The sequence below is a fragment of the Vitis vinifera genome, chromosome 18 (genome assembly GCF_030704535.1).
Source record: "Vitis vinifera cultivar Pinot Noir 40024 chromosome 18, ASM3070453v1".
Classification (NCBI taxonomy): domain Eukaryota; kingdom Viridiplantae; phylum Streptophyta; class Magnoliopsida; order Vitales; family Vitaceae; genus Vitis; species Vitis vinifera.
This window is the reverse complement of record NC_081822.1, coordinates 35,847,791-35,869,604: the sequence shown is the minus strand read 5'-3', so window position 1 is coordinate 35,869,604 and position 21,814 is coordinate 35,847,791. Positions and strand designations below refer to the sequence as shown.

Sequence of the window (21,814 nt, the reverse complement as noted above, 5' to 3'; positions counted from 1 at the left end):
AAAATTATACAAATCGACATAAATTTGATTTAAATATAATTATATTTGACTTAAATTTACAACCCACAACCCTAACACTTCTAATTCTCAAGTGCTTCAATTTTTTTCAAACAAAACTTCCTTTTAAATGCTATTTTGATTTCGTACTCCTGTGGGAACAATTTTTTTTTAAATGGCTAATCACTTTTGAGAAAGCATGGAAGATTGTTCACATTATAGTGGAAATGAAACCCCATGGGATAGAACCTGACATAATTATCATCTGGTTCCCCTAGATTCCACACTTGCATCCAAATCTGCTGCTTAATTACCAAATTTGACTAAGTAAGGTGGCATGGGGAAATGATATATCAGTGGATGAGGCAATGGATGTGGAAAACGAAAGAGAAGTTAAGTGGAGGGCCCTTGCCCCTTCATATATATATATATATATATATATAGAATTTTAGATGAGTGATTTGACTAATATTAGTGATGGAAGTAGGTAAGATAGATAAATGGTCTTGAATTTAATAAGAGAGATCACTCTCGATAGAAGTGAACGGTGACGAAACTCACCAACTTTTATGAGCATGGGCTCCATGCATCTTCACCAACTAGTAATTAGCTATATATGGCCGACATTGATTTTTGAAAGGAAGAATAAGATTTGAATGTACATCGTTTTAGATAAGTGATATGAATCGTGGTAATAGTAACAAAAAAAGGATTGCAATGAAACAAAAATATATTTAGGATAGGAAACTCTTATTTTCACCGTTTATTTATATTTTTTTATGTTTATTAAAAAATAAAATAAAATAATCTATTATGAAATTTTCTTATATATGTCCTTTTTAATTTTTTGTTTTTTTTTAATTTTAAATAATATTAAAAATAAATATTATTTATAAATAAATAAATATTATAAAATTTATAATTTATTTTTGTAAAAAGAAAAAACTCTTATCTTATATAATTTGAAAGGGTAAAATAAAAAGAAAATCAATTAAAATATTTTTTATGTAATATTATATATGGGTACACTACCAGTTTTCAAAATATTTTTCAAATTTAATTTAAACTCATTTATCTTTATTTTAAATTAGTGAGCAAGTAAGATAAATATTGAAAAATATATATTCAAGGATAAAGAAAAAAAGGTTTTGGTTCAACTTCATGATCATAAAGTATGTTTTTATTGGATGACACAAGTTTAATGGTGGAATCTGTGGCATGTGTTGCACAAAAGCTTTGAATATCAAATATTTATCACGTTGACGATGACTTAAAAAAGGTAAACTGCATATGTAGATAGTCCAAGGAATTTGTGTTCACAATATAAACAAGCCATATGAATGGCTACTTTAATAAGTTAGGATGAGCGTATTCCCTCTTTTGACAATTCTCCTTCCTTTATGGATAATCACCTTTTGAGTTTTGAAATTTATTGTACTTTGAGAAAGAAAGTAAAGCCCCACAAGAGGTATAAAGAATATATTAATATATCTCATCACTTCAAGGGAAATAATTATCAATGGGTCCACCCACAATTTTCCCCTAGACAATTGCAAACACCAAGATATATAGAGATATGACCCTATCAAAGCATGGGTGGACCAAGACTTGTGGTATAAATGTCTGGTCACAAATTCATCTGGCTAGCTAGCCTTGTTTGACTAAGGTGGCATGGCCGCTAATGAGGCATAAAATGTGGGCCAACCATAAGAACATTTTAAGGTTTCCTGGTCAAGAGGTAGTGGGCATATGGGACAACAGTATAGACACAAGAACAAATAGGCATTTGTTGGTTGTAGAAAAGAGCCATTAAAAAAGCTCCCAAGCTATATGAAATAAGGATTTGAGAAATGTTCTCAAAAAATAGTTTTAAAATAGTTGTTCAAAGCTATTGTATAATATTTTATTAAATGATCGAATTTTGAGAATATAATGACATGTTATATCCTTAACAATTGTTTCTTAAAACACATTTTTATTATTCGAAACAAAAAATAGTGAAACATATTTAATATTAAAAATTTTAAAAATAAGATGTTTTTAAGGAATATCTTTAATTGTTTCTATTTATTTTCTAAAGATTATTTTTAAAAATAATTATATAGATATATAGAGAATGATTAAAAAATAAAACATCATGTATCCAAATTATTTAAAAACATATTTAAAAATATAGAAAATAGGTTAATAATATTTTAAATTTTCAAACAAACTTATGTTTTATGAAACACCAAAAATTATTTTAAAAAAATAATTTTCAAAATTGTTTGAAAATACTCTTCAAATAGAGTTTTATTTTATTTTTATTTTCAGTTTTTTATATCATTTTATATTAGAGGTATAAAATAGTTAAGAATTCAATAGAAAATACTAACCCTTGATCGAGTTGAACAATAGTGAAGGGTATTATATGAAGAACCCAAAACTCTAGGTAGTCCTAATCTTTGACTGCCAGTCTTTGTTTGAAGCTCTCAACTCCCATCCAAAGTAAAATGTTTGTTCTAGGCAAAATTAGGTGACAACAAAAACCCATTAAGAAAAAAAAGTGGGAAAAAGAAAAAGATTATTATATCTATACCATTATTTTTATTTTGCACTAAAACTTAAATCAAAAGCTACTCATATTAAAGTTAAATGTGAAAGCTACTTCTATTCAAGTTAAATGTGAATGGCTTTTGGAGAAAGAATCTTCAAAAAGTGTTTTTAGAAATGAAAATTACTTTACATTGAAAGTAACTTCTTTTCATCCCTACAAATATTTTTTAACCATTTTATAAAAAGTTATAGGATATGTTTGGTTTCTAAAAAAAGAAATCTCATATTTGATTGTCTTATGAAAAATGGTAAAGAAAATAAAATATAATTAAAACTTATTAGAAATTTATATATTTTTAAATTATTTAATTTTTATTAAATAATTTAAAAAATATTTGTAACGTGTAAAGTATTTTAACAAATATTTGTAAAGCATGCTTATATTTTAACAAATATTTTCTAAGTTTTAGTACTCATAAAGTATCATCGTAATTAATTATAGGTCGGTGATACTAACATCACATGGTTTTAATTAAAAAATTACATGTAAATGATATATAAAATCACATCACATGGTTACATCATCCGGCTTCCAATATTCATAGTTAGGTTAATCTAACTCAATTAATTATTGTGATAAGAAAATTAATCGCACTTAATTTTATTAGGGTCACATGATAAATCACCTTGGTTGTTTTCAAAGTAAGTTTCTCACATTGTATTAGTATTCGATTTGTTAATCATAGTATTTTATTTTATTATATTATTATTGTTTTTTTTAATCATTTTATGATCTCATCAATGTAATTAATTTGAGATTACTTTAATTGGGAAAAAATATTAATTTATTTGGATTATGAAGCTCTTGTAATTATGAGATTATAATTGGAATAATATATATATATATATATATATATATATATTTTTTTTTTTTCTATTTCATTTTTTTAATAATTCTTAAATGACAAAAATTTAAAGTCTTGATTGGTAACTATTTTTTAAAACAATTTTTTATTCTTTAAAATAAAAAATAAAAAAGAAAACATGTTTAATTATCACAAAATAGAAAACAATTTTTTGTTCTTAAAAATAGGAAATATAATGTCTATTTGGTAATTGTTTTTTAAAACAATTATGAAAAATAGTTTTTGAAAATAGTTTTATGATTTTTATAGAATAAAAGTCTATTTGAAACCAAATTTTTTTACTTGTTTTTAATATTTTTAAATATGTTTTAAAAATAATTTTTATACCTAATATTTTATTTTTAATCATTTTATATATCTAATATATTTTTAGTTATTTCTTAAAAAAGTTATGAGAAAACAAGTGAAAATAATTAATAAATGTTATCTGAATATTTTCTATTCATAAAAATAGAAAATATAAAATAATTTTTTATTATCAAATATATTTTCTATGTTTTTTGTTTTGAAGAATAAAAGATCATTTTAAAAAACAGCTCCCAAATAGGTCCGTATTGTTTTGAGAGAATAACTTTTAATTATTTTTACTTATTTTCTAAAAATTATTTTAAAAATAATTATATAAAAATAAAAATTGATTAAAAATAAAGTACTATATATAGAATTATTTTTAAAAAATAAAAAAAAAATTAAGAACATTTTAGGTTACAAACGGATATTTATTTTATAAAATATTAAAAACTTTTTTCAGACTATTTTAAAAAACACTTCCTCCATATATTCGAACTTCAATATCTCATTCCTGACATCATTTTGGAAGAAAAGTTAATAAATAAATAAAACAACAACAAAACTTAAAAAGAAGTAGCTTAAAAGAATGGGTTAGAAAAGGGTTATTAAAAGATAGCCACTAAAGTTAACCCATTCACATAAAATTAAAGGTGTGAACTCATTGCCAATATAAGAACAATTTCTTTCTCTGTCGTCCAAACCATACTCTTACTAAAAAAATAGACTCATCATTTGAATTATGAGTCCACCTGTCAGTACTTTTCCCAAAGGAAAATGAATGATTTTTCCCCAACTTAATCTTTGATTCATTTTTGAAAAAAGAAGTAAATTTTTTTAGGATTGTGGTAATAGTAAAGAAAAAAGGATTGCAATGAAACAAAAACATATTTAGGATTGGTAACTTTCATTTTCACCCTATCTCATTTATTTATATTTTTTTGTTATGTTTATTAAAAAATAAAATAAAATAATCTATTATGAAAGTTTCTTATATATGTCCTTTTTAATTTTTTTTTAATTTTAAATAATATTAAAAATAAATATTATTTATAAATAAAGAAATATTATAAAATTTTATAATTTATTTTTGTAAAAAGAAAAAACTCTTATCTTATATAATTTGAAAGGGTAAAATAAAAAGAAAATCAATTAAAATATTTTTTTTATGTAATATTATATATGGGTACAATTTTCAAAATATTTTTTAAATTTGATTTAAACTCATTTATCTTTATTCTAAATTAATGAGCAAGATGAGATAAATATTGAAAAATACATATTCAAGGATAAAGAATAAAAGGTTTTGGTTCAACTTCATGATCATAAAGTATGTTTTTATTGGATGATACAAGTTTAATGGTGGAATCTGTGGCATTTGTTGCACAAAAGCTTTGAATATCAAATATTTATCACGTTGACGATGACTTAAAAAAGGTAAACTGCATATGTAGATAGTCCAAGGAATTTGTGTTCACAATATAAACAAGCCATATGAATGGCTACTTTAATAAGTTAGGATGAGCGTGTTCCCTCTTTTGACTATCCTCCTTCCTTTATGGATAATCACCTTTTGAGTTTTGAAATTTATTGTACTTTGAGAAAGAAATTAAAGCCCCACAAGAGGTATAAAGAATATATTAATATATCTCATCGCTTCAAGGGAAATAATTATCAATGGGTCCACCCACAATTTTCCCCTAGACAATTGCAAACACCAAGATATATAGAGATATGACCCTATCAAATCATGGGTGGACCAAGACTTGTGGTATAAATGTCTGGTCACAAATTCATCTGGCTAGCTAGCCTAGTTTGACTAAGGTGGTATGGCCACTAATGAGGCATAAAATGTGGGCCAACCATAAGAACATTTTAAGGTTTCCTGGTCAAGAGGTAGTGGGCATATGGGACAACAGTATAGACACAAGAACAAATAGGCATTTGTTGGTTGTAGAAAAGAGTCATTAAAAAAACTCCCAAGCTATATGAATTAAGGATTTGAAAAATGTTTTCAAAAATAATTTTAAAATAGTTTTTGAAAGCTGTTGTATAATACTTTATTAAATGATCGAATTTTGAGAATATAATGACATGTTATATCCTTAACAATTGTTTCTTAAAACACCTTTTTATTATTTGAAACAAAAAATAGTGAAACACATTTAATCTTAAAATTAAAAAATATTTTTTAAAAAATAAAATAAAAAATAAGATGTTTTTAAGGAATATTTTTAATTGTTTCTTTTATTTTCTAAAGATTATTTTTAAAAATAATTATATAGATATAGAGAATGATTAAAAAATAAAACATCATGTATCCAAATTATTTTAAAACATATTTAAAAATATAAGAAATAGGTTAATAATATTTTAAATTTCCAAACAAACTTATGTTTTACGAAACACCAAACATTATTTTTAAAAAATAATTTTCAAAATTGTTTGAAAATACACTTCAAATAGAGTTTTATTTTATTTTTATTTTCAGTTTTTTTAATTTTATATTAGAGGTATAAAATAGTTGAGAATTCAATAGAAAATACTAACCCTTGATCAAGTTGAACAATAGTGAAGGGTATTATATGAAGAAACCAAAACTCTAGGTAGTCCTAATCTTTGACTGCCATAGTCTTTGTTTGAAGCTCTCAACTCCCATCCAAAGTAAAATGTTTGTTCTAGACAAAATTAGGTGACAACAAAAACCTATTAAGAAAAAAAAAGTGGGAAAAAGAAAAAGATTATTATATCTATACCATTATTTTTATTTTGCACTAAAACTTAAATCAAAAGCTACTTATATTAAAGTTAAATGTGAAAGCTACTTCTATTCAAGTTAAATGTGAATGGCTTTTGGAGAAAGAATCTTCAAAAAGTGTTTTTAGAAATGAAAATTACTTTACATAGAAAGTAACTTCTTTTGATCCCTACAAATATTATTTTTCAACCATTTTATAAAAAGTTATAGGATATGTTTGGTTTCTAAGAAAAGAAATTTCATATTTGATTTTCCTATGAAAAATGGTAAGAAAAATCAAATATAATTAAAACTTATTAGAAATTTATATATTTTTAAATTATTTAATTTTTATTAAATAATTTAAAAAATATTTGTAACGCATTGGTAAAGTATTTTAACAAATATTTGTAAAGCATGCCCATATTTTAACAAATATTTTCTAAAAAATTAAATAATTTAAAAAATATTTGTAACGCATTGGTAAAGTATTTTAACAAATATTTGTAAAGCATGCCTATATTTTAACAAATATTTTCTAAGTTTTAGTACTCGTAAAGTATCATCGTAATTAATTATAGGTTGGTGATAATCACATCACATGGTTTTAATTAAAAAATTACATGTAAATGATATATAAAATCACATCACATGGTTACATCATCCGTCTTCCAATATTCATAGTTAGGTTAATCTAACTCAATTAATTATTGTGATAAGAAAATTAATCGCATTTAATTTTATTAGAGTCACATGATAAATCACCTTGGTTGTTTTCAAAGTCAGTTTCTCACATTGTATTAGTATTCAATTTGTTAATCCTAGTATTTTATTTTATTATATTATTAATGTTTTTTTTAATCATTTTATGATCTCATCAATGTAATTAATTTGAGATTACTTTAATTGGGAAAAAAATATTAATTTATTTGGATTATGATGAAGCTCTTGTAATTATGAGATTATAATTGGAATAATATATATATATTTTCTATTTCATTTTTTTAATAATTCTTAAATGACAAAAATTTAAAGTCTTGGTTGGTAACTATTTTTTAAAACAATTTTTTATTCTTTAAAATAAAAAATAAAAAAGAAAACATGTTTAATTATCACAAAATAGAAAACAATTTTTTGTTCTTAAAAATAGGAAATATACTGTCTATTTGGTAATTGTTTTTTAAAACAATTATGAAAAATAGTTTTTGAAAATTGTTTTATGATTTTTATAGAATAAAAGTCTATTTGAAACCAAATATTTTTTTACTTGTTTTTAATATTTTTAAATATGTTTTAAAAATAATTTTTATATATAATATTTTATTTTTAATCATTTTATATATCTAATATATTTTTAGTTATTTCTTAAAACAGTTATGAGAAAACAAGTGAAAATAATTAATAAATGTTATCTGAATATTTTCTATTCATAAAAATAGAAAATATAAAATAATTTTTTATTATCAAATATATTTTCTATGTTTTTTGTTCTAAAGAATAAAAGATCATTTTAAAAAACAGCTCCCAAATAGGTCCATAGTGTTTTGAGAGAATAACTTTTAATTATTTTTACTTATTTTCTAAAAATTATTTTAAAAATAATTATATAAAAATAAAAATTGATTAAAAATAAAGTACTACATATAGAATTATTTTTAAAACATAAAAAAAATTAAGAACATTTTAGGTAACAAACGGACATTTATTGTATAAAATATCAAAAACTTTTTTCAGACTATTTTAAAAAACACTTCCTCCATAGATTCAAACTTCTATATCTCATTCATGGCATCATTTGGGAAGAAAAGTTAAAAAGAAATGAAAAAAAAAAAAAACTACAACAAAACTTAAAAGAAGTAGCTTAAAAGAATGGGTTAGAAAAAGGTTATTAAAAGATAGCCAATAAAGTTGACTCATTCACATAAAATTGAAGGTGTGAACTCATTGCCAATATATGAACACTTTCTTTCTCAATCGTCCAAACCATACTCTTAATAAAAAAAAATAGATTCATGATTTGAATTATGAGTCCACCTGTCAGTACTTTTCCCAAAGGAAAATGAATGATTTTTCCCCAACTCAATCTTTGATTCATTTTTGAATAAAGAAGTAAATTTTTTTATTATATATGTTGGGCCAATGGTCGACCTTGAATACAAAAGACAAAAAAGTAGGAAAAGAAGCTTCTCTTCTAGGTTGAAACACCAAGGAAGCCAGCCAAATAAACATTAAACTACATTATAATAATAGTAAGTGTAAATATCTCCTCCCTTATTTTTCACATCTCAACCCCATCTACCTCCTTCACAACTTCTTTACCAAGAGATCGACTCCATTCTCAGGCTCTATCACCAGCCTGAGTGCAGGTGAGTGTTTATAATTAGGAGAAAGGGAGAATGAAAAATTGGACAGTATCAGACTTATCAGTATCTTGAGCTCAACCATGGCCAAATTCTGGCCAAGGCACACCCTTGGACCAACCCCGAACGGCATGTACAAGTGTGGGAGCTTGCAGGCACCTGTGATCCCGTTTGCGAACCTCTCAGGGTTGAACTTAAGCGCGTCCGGTCCCCAATTTTCAGGGTCTGTGTGCAGTGTCACCACCAGGCTCCATACATTCACCCCCTTTGGCACATGGATGCCTCCGAATTTCATGTCCGCTAGGGCCTCCCTCGACACCACCGCTACTGGCGGGTAGAGTCTCAGTGACTCGTGGATCACCATCGTCATCTGCAAATCCAAATTAAAATATATTGTTGACTCATTAACCTAACACTTAAAACATATAAACTAATGAGTTTAGGTTGGTGACCTAATGGTGTATACTTAATTATAGTACCTGTTTCATTTTGCGGATCATATCCGCATCTGGAGTTCTACCTTTACAGATTTCGACTACTTCTTCGCGAACCCGAGCCTGCCAATCTGGATTTGCAGCCAGGAGCATGAGGCACCACTCAGCAGACACTGCAGTGGTCTCATAGCCAGCCAAGTAGATGTTCTTGCAGTTATCGACAATGAAATTGTCTATTGCTTCTTGGCTTAGGTCGCTGTTCTTAGCTCCCTCAAGGACCATCTGCAGTAGATCTTTTTCATGGGCAGCTAACTCCTCTCTCCCGCTCACCACCTTTAGAATCAAATTCCGGACATCCTTTTCTAGCTCCCAAACATCTCTGTTGTGCTTGGTGGGAACATATCTGTAATCATATCGTAAAATCAGCCTTTTTTTTTTTTTTTGAAAAATTTGGTATGATTTTAGCCATGAAGTTATATAGGAGAAAGCTTGGTACCTCATTCCGGGAATATCCAAAAAAATTTTCTTGGACATAGCCTCTTGGAGAGCTCTAAGCCTCAAGAAAATCTCTTCCCCTTTTGTGTAACTGCTACCAAAACAAGCCCTTGAGATCACATCTCCTGAGAAGCTTCTCATGTGCTCGTCGATTCTTATGTCTGCAATTCCACCCTCTGCCTCGATCATGCTCCTCCATGTCTTCAACAATGTGTCAACCGACTCGGTAATTAGGCCTATCATTCCCTGCAAGCGATCCACATATTAGGCTTCCATCAAGCAACAACACAGTTATAAGATCTAGAAATTATCACATAATCATACCTTGACCTTATCCATGTACAATTCAGGAGCAAGGATTTTTCTATTATGAGCCCAGACGGCTCCATTCGAGGTTAGAATACCCTGGCCGAGCAAAGGACCGAGCTCTCTGTGTTGGTATGAGGGCTTCCCAAAGTCCAAGGATGTGCATGTAGTAATTTCTTTAACAATATCAGGTTGATTCACATGTAATATTTGTGTGTTACCAAGTGAAAACATGAACACTTGACCTGTAAAAAACCACATTATTTGACAAACAAAGTTCAAAGTTGATGACCATAGTCATCAATTTGCTATCGATAATTAACTTTGTGCGACAATGGAGATGATGGATGGATGATGAAGAAAGATGAAATTTGAATCCTACCATATTTATTTCGCCACTTCTCGAAAAAGGGGAATAGAGCAGCAGCACAGTTGTGGGTGTCGGTGCAGGAGTCCTTCACTGCCGTGGACTGTGACTCTTTGATCTCCCTTATGTTACCGAGCAGAAAAGACGGTGGCGGGCCACTGATCCCTTGGTTCCTCAGAATAGATCTCAGCTTCTTCGGCTTCACCACCAGGGCATTATACAGGCGAAAGAACAGTCCAAGAACACCTACCAAAGCTATAGATATAAACAGCTTAACTGTAAAAGCCTCCATTTCCCAAACCCCAACTCTCCTCTTCCCTACTGCTTCCTTGGGGATATTGGGTGTCCTCTTCATTCAGTAAGGAGGCCATTTATATAGGGATTCTGTGGGACTTTTTGGGCATAACAATAAAGACTTGAAGACTAGGGCAACTCCATGCGAGAGCCTACCAGCCCACTCCAGTCACCATGGAAAGCAGATAATTAGCATTTTTTTTTTCTTAAATTTCCTCTATACATAGAAAATATTGAGAAAAAATGTGTAGTGACTTTTGGTCTTTTAGTGGTGCGACTTAAATTAAAGTGCACAGAGCTATGAAGTGGGTGTCACGTCCGGAAGTTGAACAAACTAATTAGGGTTTCTTTCATAGAATCTTCCTCCTTTTTCTGACTAATCTATAGGACTACGGTAATGACAATACCGTGTTCAAATTGTCATTCCTGGGTTTAGAGATATATTATTTGCTTTTTAACACACTTTATTTTAAGCTTAATCATTCCTCTCAATTTTATGGTGACAGATGTGATTTGGTGACATTACAACTTTCTGTCTCATGGTTGTTACAATGGGTACTAGCCATTTTCTTGGGCTTTTTAAAAAACCCATCAAAATTGATTCTAAATTAATTATTTTGCTTAATTCAATGTAAAAATTTACAAGCAAATTCATTTTTTCAAAAAGCGAATTTAAACTATAAAAAATTGAATTCATCTTTTAAAAAGATAAATTAAATATGTAATGAAAAATACCTTATTTATTTATTTTTTAAAATAATTACTTCTAATAATATTTTTTTTAAAAAAAATCCCCAGTTTCTTTTTTATGTTCGTACAAGAACAAATTCTCATTGAGAAAATCTATTTCTAATTCAAAAAGTTCTCGAGATTTAGGAAATTGTAAATTATATAACAAGTAAATGTAGAGTAATGACTACAAAAATGTAATGATGTTTAAAAATTGATTAAAAAATTACCAAATTAAAATTTTTACTATCTCATATTTTAAAAATAATTTTCAATGATATAAGGTTAATTTACAAGAGTTTCTATTTTTAAAAATAAAAAATAAAAAGTCTTATTTCATCAACTTCGGTAAAGAATTACAAAAATAAAATTTAGTTCATTTTTAGCATTGTTTTTTTATTTGAAAATTCCATATATATGTTGGCTGGTGCCATGCATATTGACAACATAAGCCAATCAAAGACTTTAAATTAATCCATCCTTTTGTCCCCTTCCTTCACGTGAACCATATCATATAATGTATATATATTGATATAGATATATAATGGTCTAAATTGAATTTGCCATCTAGATTCTAATCAAAGTGACCGCAATCAATTAAATTCTCATGAAAAAATCATATTGGAAGTATGACATGACATATTTTATTTTTGTCTGAATTGGGATTAGTGGGTTGCCCATGTCAAAGACAAACCATATTGCCACTTGATTATGCAGAGGTTTGAGATGTTAATATTTAGGAATAATTTAGAATAACCTGGTCAATTCAGTTGTTAAAATAAATGATTGAAAATAAACTTAAATATTTGGGGGTGAATGATTGAAATAGGCTTAGACTCATAGAGTATTATATTGGGTTATTTGGTTAAAGGGCTTAAAATAACCCTTTATAAAATAGAGGGAAAAGTAAAGGTGTTTTGGAGGAAAAAACGAGGGATATTTTTGTTTCAATTGGGCTAACATTGTACATTCAATTTCTTTTCAAATTAAAAGATTTCAAATGTAGCCCATGAAACAATTGGTTCTAGTTAATTCTTTTTTACCTTTTTCAATGATCTGATAGTTGAGATTTCTCAATTTGAAGAGAGCTGTTTTAAAGAAAACACCTTTGAATTAAGGATGGGGTTAAAAAATTGATTTCCAAAGAAAACGCCAATTGGGCTTGGGCCCTGACTCATGGATCTTAGGTTAAAGCTAGCTTCAGCCCTTTGGTTGCAACATTGATTCTATCTTGTTGTGGCCTAAACTTGGGCCGTGAACAAATTGGTTCTCATACATGTTTTAATAAAAACAAATACTAGTTGAAAATAATCCATTCTATACATATTGAAATATAAACAAGATTATTGTTCTTTTCCTAATTAAGGTTCTTAAATAAATTGGGATGCAATGAAAAGACTAAATAGTTGTTTACAAAAGGATGGAGGACAACTCTTTTTAAAAGAAGGAACCAAAGGATTTAATTAAAGAAAGAGAGAGAAGGGTTCACGATTAGGCATATAAGAAAAATCAGCCTTTCTTTCCTATGGATTATCACATTCAAGTGTTGGCTTGAGAAAAAAGGCACTCCTTACCTTTGTCTTACATTGGTTGGGGATTGGAAGGTAGAAACAACAAGTCTATCAATTGGAACCATGTCAATTGGAGGAATCGAATCATTTATTGGTTTGAACTTGAGGTCTCACTCATCCAGATCCCTATTGGTGAGAAGACCCATGGTGAGAAGACTGGCTGTCATCCCAAAAAGTGATCAAGGGCAACTAAAAGTAGAACATATGATGTTACCGCCTATTTTATAAAAAATTAAAATGTATCCAAATGCCTCGTAACTCTTTAATATTTATTCGTTAGTGTATGGTTTCCAAGATATGACTATTGCTTGTTGAGTTTAAAGTTACCATGTTGATTGGAAAAATACTAAACAAATGACTATTGCATTATCACAAAACCAAAATAATAATAATAATAATAATAATAATAATAATAATAATAAAAGATATTATTTTAACTTCATAAACAAGATTGCACTTGTCTAATGACAATGTAGATTATTTGCTAACATAAGAATGTAAAAGTCATTTTTAATATGCAACACATAATAAATGGGAGTGGAACAAATTAATTTCTTCTTGCTCCTTGCCTGCAAGTGCTCCTTTTAGACCTTCTGATCTTTTTGTGAATGTTCTCTTCAATAACCCAAACAAACCGTTTAGCTTTCCCAATTAAAAAAATGAGACACCCTAGAGACAACCCAATAACCAATCCACATCCATATCCCATCAATGTGATTTTCCAATCAAATCCACCATCAAACTTTGCATCCGCTTCCTTTGAAGACTCTGGTGTTTCATTAGCTATGCATTTCTTTGACAATAGAAATCCACACAACCCTGAGTTCTCATTGTATGAATCATTTCCAAAAGTGTCAAATTGATTACCTCGAGGTATAAATCCAACAAGATGGTTTTCAGAAAGATTCAAAACTTCAAGAAATGTCAAGCTTGTTAATTTTTGAGGAATTCTCCCAATGAGCTTGTTTGAACAAAGGTCTAATGATTCAAGCAACTTCAAATTTCTTAAAGATGATGGAATATGTCATGTAAGGTTATTATGAGACAAATTAAGCCCTCAAAGTGAATTAAGATTTCCAATGGACTCTGGAATCTCTCCTTGGAATTTGTTGCTTGATAAATCAACTGTTGTGAAAGTGTTCAAGATTTTCAAAAGTTCAACCTCCAACCCTTTTGTTGTCACTATTATGGAATCTTGATAATAACTGTTCCCCATATATTTTCTTATCATGTTGCGTTCATCTATATTCATTATAGCTTTCAAACTTCTCAAAAACATTTAAGGCAAGTCACCATCGAAATCATTGTGAGCAAGATCAATGATTCTTAGGCTCATGAATGGGGATTTAATCTTGGAACACCCTATACGACCATGGAAACTATTAGAGCGTAAAACAAGAACTTGCAACTCTGGAAGAGTTCCCAACCAATGGGAAAATGTATCATTTATCTTATTATTCCCAAGGTCTAGAACTTCAAGTTTTCTACAAATGATCAAAGATCGAGGTACCAGGCCTTCCAATTAATTACCATTGAAACCGAGATTCTTGATAACATTACCCTTTAAAAATGTTTGAGGAATGATGCCATGAAATCGATTCCTTCGTAAATTCAAAACAGAGAGATCTTTGCTAAAATTTCCCAAACAATGAGGAAGCATGCCACTTAAGTTGTTACTAGACAAATCAAGAATTTCCATGGAACTCACTTTGCAAATCAATGGTGAGATTTCTCCACTTAATTTATTATTGGAGACTAAAAAGAAATATGTTGAATTTGGGGAAGTTAGAAGTGGTCCTTGCAGCAAGTTGGAATGAAGATCTAGAATTTCTATATTTTTCCATGGAAGCATCTCAAACCCACTTATGAAGTTATAAGAGAGATTCAAGTACCACATTGCATCATTTCCCATATTCCATGACCATACTCCACTAATCTTATTGTTTGAAAGGTCTAGTCTCTGAATGTTCGGTAACATGGACTTGGAATTGTCGGAAGTGGTCAATGAGAGCATGTTGTTAGAGAGATCAAGTTGAGTAAGATTTCTAAGATTTCCAAACTTGTTTGTCTCCAAAATGCCACTGAAGTTATTTGAATAAAGAGAAAGAACTTCAAGGTTTACAAGCTTAAATATCGAACTTGGAATTAACCCATGTAACTCATCATAATCAAATCAATCTTCTTTAATGAATCAAATTGGAATTTACCAATATGACCAGTGAGTTTGTTATGACTGAGATCTAGCTGTACCAATGATGGTAGAGTACACAACCAAGATGGTATTGTCCCATTGAACAAGTTATATCTTAAGTTGACAAAGGATAGACTTAAAAACCCATTTACATGAGAAGGAATGACTCCTTCTAGTTGATTATTAGAGAAGTCTAAATCTTGAAGGTTGGTTAGATTTCCAATTGATGGTGGAAGCTGACCACTGAAATTGTTGCCAGAAAGGTATAATGAAACTAAATTTCTAAGGTTATTAAAAACATTTGGAATTTTACCACTAAAATGATTCCAACTGAGGTACAAGAAAGTGATTTGTGTAAGGTTCTCTAGCGAAGCAGGAATGGACCTTGAGAATTCGCAATCGACAAGATCCAAAGTCTGTAAAGACTTTAGATTGTCAATTGAAGTAGGCAACCCTCCACTGAAATTTTTGGATGATAAATACAACTTGGTAAGAGAATTGTTCTCACTGAATCGTGGGAAGTTCCCACCGAGATCATTATTTTCCAATAAGTCAAGAACCTCGAGTTTCAGAAGATGAATGTCATGGTTAGAGAATCTCCCATGCAATCCACAATCATAGAGAACTAATGATATCAAAGAAAAACGATTTAGCAAGGAATTAGGAAAAATTGAAGAGATGGAAATACCTCCAAGGTGAAGCTTCTGCAATTTGGCTAAATTTTGAACCAAAGAATTAAAGCCATGTGGGGCAAATTATGTGTCAATATTCCAAGAGAGATCAAGTGAAACCAAGTTGGAGAGGTGAGAGATTTCTGGTGAAATTAGGCCTGAAAATCCAGAGTCAGAGAGATTGAAATGCATCAAGCTTGAAAACCGACCAAACCTAGCTGAAATAGAGGACCCATTGAAGTTGTTGAAAGCTAGGTTGATCCTTTGTAGATGAGGAAGGAGGAATAGGGTAGTGTTGGAATGGATGGTGTCAAAGAGCCAACTGCAACTGAGGTCCAGCTCAATTACATGGTTTGTCACCCAATCACATGTGACCCCATCCCATGAGCAGCAATCACTACCCTTCTTCCAAGACTTTGTTTTGGGATAAGAAGTGATGTCATTGAAATCGCAATACCAAGAACTATAATTATCAATAGAAAATGATTGCCTAAGGTGGAGCAAAGCAAGGCTTGGTGATGCGGGCATAGTTTGGTGGAATTAGAGAAAGAGAAAGATGAGGAAAGAAGCTGAGAGGACGAGAGGAAGAAAAGAAAAAAAAAGAGGAGGAGTTTAGACATCATTCTTCCTAAAGCAATTGAAAGAGAACGGGAAGATGAGAAAAATGGTACATCCGATTATATTGTTTCCAGGACTCCCATCTAAACATGGATGATCCATGATTTCATTTTGGAACCCATAAGGAAGTGATTAGGGGCCGATCTCCACCTTAGAATGCACTTTGGAACATTTGGTACATCCTTCACAAAATTTGGTACATCATTCATTAAATTTGGTACATCTGATCCTATTGTTTCTGGGTCCCCCATCCGAATATAGATGACACATGATTTCATTTTGGAACCCATAAGGAAGTGATTGAGGGTCAATCCCCCCATCGGAATGCACTTTGAAACCCTTGGTACATCCTTCACAAAATTTGGTACATCCTTCATAATGTACCAAATTTTGTGAAGAATGTACCAAATTTTGTAAATGATGTACCAATGTTGCCAAAGTCCGTTATGAGGTGGGGAACGACCTTCAATAACTTCCCGAGGGTTTCCAAAGGAAGAAATGGACTACGGAAATGGAAGTAAGTGTCTCGTTAGCTTAAAGATTGGATGTATCAAATTTTCTCAATAATGTACCTAGGGTTCCAAAGTCCATTTCGGAGTAGGGAACGATCTCCAATCACTACCCAAAGACCCCTAAAGGAATAAATGGACCATGGGTAATAAGATAGAGGTTTCAATAGCTCAAGTATGTTCCAAATATTTTTAAGGATGTACCAAATTTTTTAAAGGATGTACCAAGAGTGACAAAGTTCGTTCCAATGTAGGGAATGGCCTTCAATCAGTACCTAAGTGTCCTCAAATGATAATATGAACCATAAGAAGATAGATAGGGGTCTCGATAGCTTGGGGATTGGATGTACCAAAATTTCTTAACAATGTACCAAATTTCCTTAAGGGTGTACTTAGGGTTCCAAAGTTCGTTTCGGAGTAGGGAACGACCTCTAATTACTTCTTAAAGATCTTTAAAGAAATAAAAGAACCACGGGTAATAATATAGAGGTCTTGGTAGCTCATGGATTGGATGTACAAAATTGTTTTAAGGATATGTCAAATTTTATGAAATATGTACCAAATTTTGTAAATGATGTATCAAATTGTCTTTAGGATGTACCTTGGGTTACAATGTCCGTTTTACGGTGGGGAATAACCTATAATTCCTTCTCAAGGGTCCCCAAAGGAATATATGAACCATGAAAATGAAATAGGGGTCTTGGTTCCTCTAAGAATGGATATACCTAGGATCCCAAAGTTCTTTTTGGGGTGGGCAAAAACCTCCAATTACTTATCAAGGGTCCCAAAGGAATATATACACCATGATAAGTATGATAGTGTTTCCGATTCTCCTAAGCATTAATTTATCTTTTTTTTTTTTTTTTTAAAGATGTACCTATTTTTTATGAAATTAATATAAAAGGTTAAATATAATTTTTTTTATGAAAAATATATTTTCTTTTATATTTTATTTTAATTAAAAATTAAAGATTTTAACCAAAAAAAGTTAGATCCATAATCAATTTAAAATCATAAGAAAAATGATAAAAGCACCATCACTTATTGTGATTTTGATATGATAAATTTAAAATGAAAATTAAAAGAAAAATAATGTAAATAATAAAATAGTATTACAGTGATATTTTTACTTTTACATGTGATAGAATTTACAAAATAAATAAATCTTTTTTTTAGTATTAATATAAAAAATCTTATATCATAAACTTCTAAATAATGAAATAGAATTTTTAAATTTAAACCTTAATTTATAAAATATATTATTATAATTAATATTTAAAATCATTATTATTTGTGGGATAATATTTTCATTTTTGTCCATTATATATTTTGTTTTTATTTAATTTGTTATATTAATTATTTATTATATATGATCATTTTAAGTTTAATATGTCAAAAAATAATTAAAATTAATAAATATAGACAAATTATAGAGTAAAAATAAATTAAAATTAAAGAAGTTTTATGAGAAAATGCAAGAGCATATTAAAAAGAATATAAAGGAAATAATAATAATAATAATAATAAAAACTATAATAGGTAACAATGGATTATGGTGGCAGTTAAGGAAAAAATAAAGAAAAAAATGGAAACTTGGCGAGTGATAAGGGAGATATATTACTGTGAGAAAAACAATAAAAATAAATTACACATGTACTTGTTAACAAGTGGTATTAAATTGATGTGTACTTTGTCCTTTACTTTTAAGGGTGATTGTGAAACAAATTTGAAAGCACTATTGGAGTACATGAATAGATAATATTTTTTCCCATTTTACACCAAAATTAAAAAGAAAAAAGTAAAGTTCCAAAATCTCATATTTTTTATAGTTGATGTATGGTTAGATGATTTTCCCTATTAAAAAACTATCAATATGCTACCGGAGGAAATCCTTAATACATATGTTTCTTCCATTTTTTTTTCTTTAGCAACCAACCTTATCTTATTTTTTTTTTTACAAGCCATGTGGTTTTAATTTTCTTTGGAAAAAATATCCATACCATTTTTTCAAATCTAGACAAATTCAAGTACCCACCTACTTTGGTATAAATTAATTTACTTTTTAATTTAGTTCAATCTCTTCGCTTTATTTTAGAATGGTTTTGGGCTCGATAAAATAGTTTCAGAGATAGTAATTGTTTTGTTTTAATCTTTATATTTATTTTTGAACATTTTCTAAATAAAACACGTATAAATAAACATTTACAAAAGAATTATGACATCTCATGAAATATCTCCCCTAGAAATATCATAAATATTGTACATATTAATTAGAAGGTACTCCATACCTTAGAGCCATGTAGCTGATCATTTCAATATCAAATGTAATATATTTTCAAATATTTAAGTTATAAAATAATAATATCTAGTCTTAGTAATTATTTGGAATAAAGAAAGTACCTAATCTTCATTTTTTTTCTTTTTTTTTTGAAGTCATTTTCAAAGAAAACACATAACAAGGAACTATTTAATTACTCTTGCTTTATGAAACATTATGATTATCCTGTATTTCTAAAGTGAAAGCCCTAACAATGCTTTTGATAAAGAAAGCATCCACTTTCTCTACTTTGGAAGTAATATTAATTTATTAATGTAATCATCACCATCAATTTAGAAAATGATTGTTTCCTACTTATTCCACCTCAGGTGGATCGAAGTGTTCTCCAAATCCCTGTTAATTTGAAGAATGCCCACCAAATTCTTTTCATATGAGTTCTCATGTAATCATTTCATTTTATTTTTTTAACGAAATATGAAAAAAATAATTATACCATGAAAATAAATTCTCAAAAAAGTAAAAACACTCCTATTCAGGTCTCATTAAGTTAAAAACAATGACTATAATAAAATCATATTTTTTCTAGATTATATCTAAAAAATAATACCTACATCATAATTTGAAATCACTTCAAAACATCATTCACCAACCAATTAAATTAGCAATGAGTAACCTTGTTCCTCCACCATTCTTGGATCATCATCTCCAAATCCAAGAGATGATTGTGGATTGACCAAAGATTATTGCTAAATATATATGGTAAATGTTGTAGTAAAATGGTGCTATGCACTTGTTATGAAATGATTTTAATACACAAAAATAGTGTACTAGTAATGGAAGTTTTATTAAAGATTACTTGGAGGAAAAAAATAATAATTCTAGAATTATAGAATATATAAAGGAATAAATTTTAGATTAAAAGAGGCACAATTATAATTATATGTAAATTACAATATAAACTTTTGGAGAGGACAAATTTTCTTTGACAAAATTATGTGCAATCTATTATTTATTATTATTATTATTATTATTAATATTGCTCTAGACACAAGTTTGCTCATGACTTGAAAAGAAGGAATAATGAGTTGGACTTGTTCTTCTCAATTGTCCCTCTATTAAGTTATCCTTAAAAAAGCTATTGGACTTGATCATTTCTTACTTTCATATGGCTATGCATAAGTACCTAATGTATGGTTCAATTTGGGAATGCGTTTTTAAAATAGTTTTTTAGTAGAAGTTTATTTAAAAATTTGAAATGATTTTTAACATGTTGTTTGAATTTTCAAATATTTATTAAAAAATAACTTTTATCTATGATTCTTTATACTTATGCAATTATTTTTAAAACAACCCTATAAAAAATGAAAATAATTTAAAAATAAAAATATAATAATAAAAAATACCATATTTTCATACAAAGTTCTCAAAATTTTATTTTTTATTGAAAAAATTATCAAACATGTTTTTTAATTTGAAAAACAATGTTTTATATTTTAAGAACAAAAAATATTTTCTTTCCCCTGAATGGATCATACATTCTCCCATCAATGAACATTCTCTCTTTTGTGGTCATGGTGGTTCAAAGGACTTCCTACCTACCATCCAAAAATGAATTTAATGAAACCTGTTTTTAAAAAATACAAAAGAAATAAAATTTAAATTAATGTTTTACTGCTTTTTTTTTTCATAGTCAATAAAGGTCGTTTTTGAAAAGATAAAAAATATATATTCTTCTTCTTAAGTTCACACTTCCTCTCAATTTTGAGCTTAAATGGTGAACTTATATGAACCAAAACTTAATTTTTGGATCCAATTATGTCCAAAACACAATGATCCCTTTTTCATTCCACTTACACTATATGGAGAATAGTTAATATTATAATAATTTTCATTCCACTTAAGCTTACATCATGGGATAGAATATTTTTGTTGACTTAGAAAAATGAACTCATTTGCCAAAATTTTCCCCGTCTTCAAGATTGAGTATTTCAAACCATTCCATTTTCCATTTTCCATGTCATGCATGTGATGTCACACACGCTTGTGGGTGCAATTTTCATTGACCGGATTTTTATATACCATACAATTGTTATTTTTATTTTAAATTCTCAGCCCTTTATATGGTAGTATTAATTATTTTCCTTCTTCAATCATTTATGAGTCTATTTTCCACTTAGATATGAATCTATTTTCCTCCTCATATATTTTTGACTGAGTCATCAAATCCAAATCCACATTCCTAAATCCAACTAAACACTTATACATACACATGCTTATTTTATATATATATATATATATATATATATATATATATATATATAAGTATATTTTTTTAGAATTTTGTTTTTGTCTTGAACTTTTCTTTAAATAATCAAATAACAGAAAAAATTATTCTTTTCTTTTATTTCTTTGAAATTTTTAGGAACTACAAGTAGTCTAGACTATGTGATTAATTTTATTTTCTTTTTATGTACATAAAGAAAAGGAGAAAGAATTTGTTAGGTAAAT

The 21,814-nt window shown here is 28.5% G+C and overlaps 1 protein-coding gene across 1 annotated transcript; it reads right to left on the bottom strand.

Moving 5' to 3' along the window:
- Positions 1-8,577: 8,577 nt before the first annotated feature.
- On the bottom strand, positions 8,578-10,896 carry LOC100253312 (cytochrome P450 714C2). The gene is made up of 5 exons (XM_002268365.4): positions 10,461-10,896; positions 10,097-10,323; positions 9,774-10,018; positions 9,323-9,680; positions 8,578-9,213 (listed from the first exon to the last, which is right to left on the bottom strand). The coding sequence occupies exons 1-5, from the start codon at positions 10,798-10,800 to the stop codon at positions 8,788-8,790; spliced, it is 1,596 nt and encodes a 531-aa protein (XP_002268401.2). The 5' UTR covers positions 10,801-10,896; the 3' UTR covers positions 8,578-8,787.
- Between the last annotated feature and the right edge of the window lie 10,918 nt (positions 10,897-21,814).